This window comes from Arachis duranensis, chromosome 1 (genome assembly GCF_000817695.3).
Source record: "Arachis duranensis cultivar V14167 chromosome 1, aradu.V14167.gnm2.J7QH, whole genome shotgun sequence".
Taxonomy (NCBI): domain Eukaryota; kingdom Viridiplantae; phylum Streptophyta; class Magnoliopsida; order Fabales; family Fabaceae; genus Arachis; species Arachis duranensis.
In genome coordinates, this window is record NC_029772.3 from 98,371,569 (window position 1) to 98,376,239 (window position 4,671).

At 32.9% G+C, this 4,671-nt stretch overlaps 1 protein-coding gene across 1 annotated transcript; it reads right to left on the minus strand.

Moving 5' to 3' along the window:
- Window positions 1-927: 927 nt before the first annotated feature.
- Window positions 928-3,845, minus strand: LOC107466081 (SNF1-related protein kinase regulatory subunit beta-2). The gene is made up of 4 exons (XM_016085061.3): window positions 3,361-3,845; window positions 2,398-2,576; window positions 2,154-2,316; window positions 928-1,516 (listed from the first exon to the last, which is right to left on the minus strand). The coding sequence occupies exons 1-4, from the start codon at window positions 3,538-3,540 to the stop codon at window positions 1,190-1,192; spliced, it is 849 nt and encodes a 282-aa protein (XP_015940547.1). The 5' UTR covers window positions 3,541-3,845; the 3' UTR covers window positions 928-1,189.
- Window positions 3,846-4,671: the final 826 nt, after the last annotated feature.

Genomic DNA, 4,671 nt, shown 5'->3' on the forward strand with positions numbered 1-4,671 from the left:
GTTTATAAATACTTCATAGATAGCATATCTTATAGAGCTCCGAATGATGAGCACGAAAGTTGGAGAGTGTAGTAGTTTGTGTCCACGATAGTTATCTTCTTGCAACGACGCCTCATAGGAAGAAAAAGAATTGTTGTAAAAGCTATCAAATGAAAGAGTAATTGGTAAACGAATGATATTTTTTTCTATAGCATACATGGTCTTTTATAGTGGTAAAATAAAAATGGAAGGAATTAAATTTTATATTTTTATATTAGGAATAGAATTTGATATTTATCCTAAAAAAATTAATATTATTATCAATATAAATGGGTTAATAACTTGCCACTAATAAAATCATTGGATAATGAATAAGAATTAGAAGGATATGAATATAATTAAAATGAATATATAATTAAAATATTTAAAAATATTTGATTGATAATTAGTTTAATGATGCATTAAATATTGATTTTATATAATTATAATAAAGATATTTTCCTAAATTAATATAATTATGCATTATTCATTAAAATAATTAAAAATATTTTTTATCAATAATTGATAAGTAGTTTAATAATGCATTAAATATTGATTTTATATAATTAAAATAAAGATATTTTCCTAAATTAGTATAATTATGCATTATTCATTAAATGCATTCATTTTGGAGGGAAAATGGGTTCACGAGAAAGTGACACCTCACTTTCATCAATTAGGGGAAAACCCAATTTTAGTATATTAAGTAGATATTTAAACTCTTTGTATTAACAAACATTTGAAACCCGTTTCATAGATTGACAAAGGCATTCCTAATAACATGCTCAATCACCTATCAAAAGTACCATATAACCAATGAAAACGTATTCTTCGTCGATATCGGCTACAATGTAAAACTGATTTTCCAAGTTCCAACTACGTGTTCGTGGCCGTGGACATAAGAATAAATTAAAGAACATGTAATAAATTATTTTCCTTCTTTTTTAATGTGCAACAAAAATTCTTAGAGAAACGCTTCACCATCACCATATATGTAAGGATGCCGATTTAAATAGTCTGACAAATCACCATCAAGCAACTGCATAATATGTGATACAATATCTACATTCTTATATTGGCCCTTATCGAGGACTAAGCATTTCTTTCTTATAGGTGTATGATACTTTACTTTAAGCTTCTATTGAAGACTATACTCCATGTCATTCATGTTTTACCTCGGCAGAGACTTGTACAGCACCACAGTGACGTACTTGGCAAGAAACCGATGCGTTGTGCCAAGCGCAACCACTGAAGGAGTGCTCTTTCTTTTCTGCATGTAAAGATGATTGAGCACTCCATGTTGAGGTCTTGACATAGGAGGTTGCGTTTCCATATTTGTCACTGGAACATTTAGCAATGTCATTTGCAAGTGTGGGGGAACCAATGGTGGTTCCTTTGCATAATCATCAGAACTAAGCTGTAAACTGCTATAACTTGAGTCTGGTGATTGAGGAGGTTCAAAACTAGAGATGCTTTCAATGTCCTCAGGAACATAATCCTGCATATATCAAACAAAATAATGTGTCTTGATTTAGACATACCACTGCCAGAAATTGTAAACCTTTACTGCAACCATTTCTGAGTTACTACTATAGTGCCATGAAAATAATTGAAAAATATGGAGCTGCATAAAATTGGAATAACAACAATTTGTGTAACGACAGAAACTATAACAGAAACCATTCCATCCACATTAAAAGGTTAGCTAGCCAGTGATCATAACTTATGCTTAGTTACATTTTAAAAAGAAAAATACGAAGCAACATGTTATTGATATAAGATAATTAACCAATTCTCTTAGTCATAGGTAGTGACAACTGTTTGTGGTATAGCATCATAAATCATGTATTCTGTTCAAGGCCGTTCAATGTTAAATACACAAATGATTCATAGTCCCTCATGGAACAAAATTGCACAAATCCTAGGTTATTGAATCTGAAAAATGAAAAGGCTAGCCCTTTTAGAACTTGATCGCAAGGCATTTACTTTGTGAAATGTGCACATGCCATTAATTATCATGTTATCGAAACAAAGCTCCACTTTACCATAAATTTGATATTAACAATGTTTTCTATGCAGATGGTGATCGTTATATACCAAGTTTGACTGCAATTTAACACTGTCAATAATAATACCTGCAAGTCTAAGATATTGTAAGCATTCCCTGCATCATCTTGTGTCCATGGCGAGTCCGGAGTGTACCTCCACCGTCCATCCACAATAAATCTATATTGGTAAACACCAGAAGGCAGTACCTTCATTATTGTGAAGTCTTTCCCTGACCTCTGCAATGGTATTCTGATCAACAAGGAACATCAGAATCTGACCAAGTTACAACAGCCTTTGAAGAAAAACATGATGATACCAGAGTTTCCAAACCTTGTTTTCCAACTATCCCATGACCCTTCCACAGCTACTTCTTTCCCACCATAACTCCAGGTAATCATTGTTGGAATTCCGAGTTCACTGTACATGTCTTCATACCCTGAGGTAGATTGCAACCAGGATTGACTTGGAATATGCATCTCATCTGGTCTCTGTAGTGGAACCACCGGAGCCTATGAAAAGAAAAGGAAATGATTGTCAAATGATGAAACATAGATTCTCAATAACAATATATAAAACAAGGACCACACCTATAACATGAACCTGTACTCAAAAGGAACAAAATCAAGAACAAAGTTTAGAAGAGGGTAGAAACCAAATGGTACAACAGCATAAATTACAGATAATGAAAACTGCGAAAGCTCAAGTATCACAATCAGTACTGTCCCCAACTTGGGCAAGGAAGGGACAGCACAATTTATTCTTGATTCGGACAAGAATCTAGAAAGCTGTTTATAACGCTGTCCTTAAAAAAACAATTCCAATAGACCAATACCATAAGCAACTTGCTTCCCACTCAGCAAATTTTAGTTTGGTTCCATACAGTGATATTGGCCGCCAATACCAAGTCTTAGGTCCATAGGTTAGCATGTCATGGACCTCACCTCCTCTCTTGTTCCAGTGATCAAATTACCCAAAAATCACCACCACATGGTGAAGGAATTAGTGGAACTGTAAAGTATTAAATGAAATAACAAAATAAAAAGAGCTTTAGAAGTTAGAAACTTGGTTATCGACATCAGGACTTGCATCAAACAGGTGGTATGCGCAGAAAACAAAGTCTGTCTGAGCTTAGTGCAAAATTTAGGTCCCAAATTGTAACGAGTGGGAAGGAAAACATTGAATGAAAACCTGTGTGAATTGCTAATAAATGATATGGACAATCTACATGATTTGAAAAAGGGTTTTAGATAAATCCCAATAATAAAGAATTAAAGGGAGAAAAAGGGAACTTACTTGAGGAGCGAAGATGAAGGGAGAATGGGTAGCTCTGGGGCTTGTGGGTGGAGATTGACCCATCAATTCGGTGGGAGGTGTGGGAAGAGTACCCGAAGAAGAAGCTTCATCGTCTTCGTCGTCTTCTTCTGAATGAGTAGCACCGTTATTATTATGATTATTGACATTCACATTCCCCATGGTGGGAAGAGAAGAATCGATGTGATGAGTGATGAGTAATATACTAATACGAGAATGTGATTATTATTCTGCGAATAAAAATGGAACTTTAAAAGAAGCACTTGGAGAGTGGGAAAAAAGGAGTAATAATTAGAAAAATTCTCCGACGAGTTAGGAACATGGCGATCATTGTGGTGACGTCATCACATCATGTACTGGTATGGTATACTATGCATCTGTTGGTGTCGGGATCCATTGGAGCCACTGCTAAGGGGGCAGCTGGTAGTTTTCCCTCTCCTCCCTCGCATCACCATTCACCACACCTCCTTTCTTTTTATAGCAATTTTCCTCCAATAATTTCATCTTTCACAAATTTAATTATCAAATTAGTTTTTAAATTTCTATTTTATTATACAAATTAATTATCACATTGTTAGTTTACATAGAGTGATTTATCTAATATTTTATTAAAATTTAACGTTAAAATTGATATATCTAACTAAATAAAAAATTAAATATTAATTTGGTGATTAAAATTTTTTGAAAATTAAGTTATTTGACTACAAATTTTTTAAGAATCGATTTGGAATATTATTTTTTTATTTTATATATAAAAAGTAATTTTTTATTTTTGATAAAAATATACAAAAAATAATATCTATATACATATATATACAACGTTATTTATTTTAATTTAAATTTCCATCTTTATATTTGAATCGTTATTTTGATTAAACATATTCTTGTTTTTTTTGGTAAGATTATACATATTCTTTTGAAGAAGAAAGATCTATCTCTAGTGTTGTATTGTATTCATCACCCAAATATATAAATGATCAACTTTACTTGTGAAATAAAATAAAAAATAAAAGGTTTTTTTTTACATGAATAAAAAGGGTTAATAAGATGTGTTGTCCTCAGTTTAGAAAAGGCTATATGTATGGGGCGAGGCAGCAGTCCAGGATCCAAATCCCGTAGGTCCATGGGATTATGATTGGATCTATATTGGGCTATGCTTATAGATGCATGCTTTCTTCCTTACTTCCTTTGTTTCATTACTTCTTTATGCAAATATGCTTACTTTATTGACTCTTAATTGATCGGAACGTCACCTCACATGACATTCTTCTTCAAATAAAGCGCTTCACGGAC

What these genes read in the sequence shown, in the direction of transcription:
- LOC107466081 (XM_016085061.3), bottom strand. Translation starts at nt 3,540, where the DNA reads ATGGGGAATGTGAATGTCAATAATCATAATAATAACGGTGCTACTCAT. An exon ending in CCTTCATCTTCGCTCCTCAA is followed by an intron (nt 2,577 to 3,360) that starts GTAAGTTCCCTT and finishes TTCTTTTCATAG; the next exon opens with GCTCCGGTGGTTCCACTACA. An exon ending in ACAATATCTTAGACTTGCAG is followed by an intron (nt 1,517 to 2,153) that starts GTATTATTATTG and finishes TGATATATGCAG; the next exon opens with GATTATGTTCCTGAGGACAT.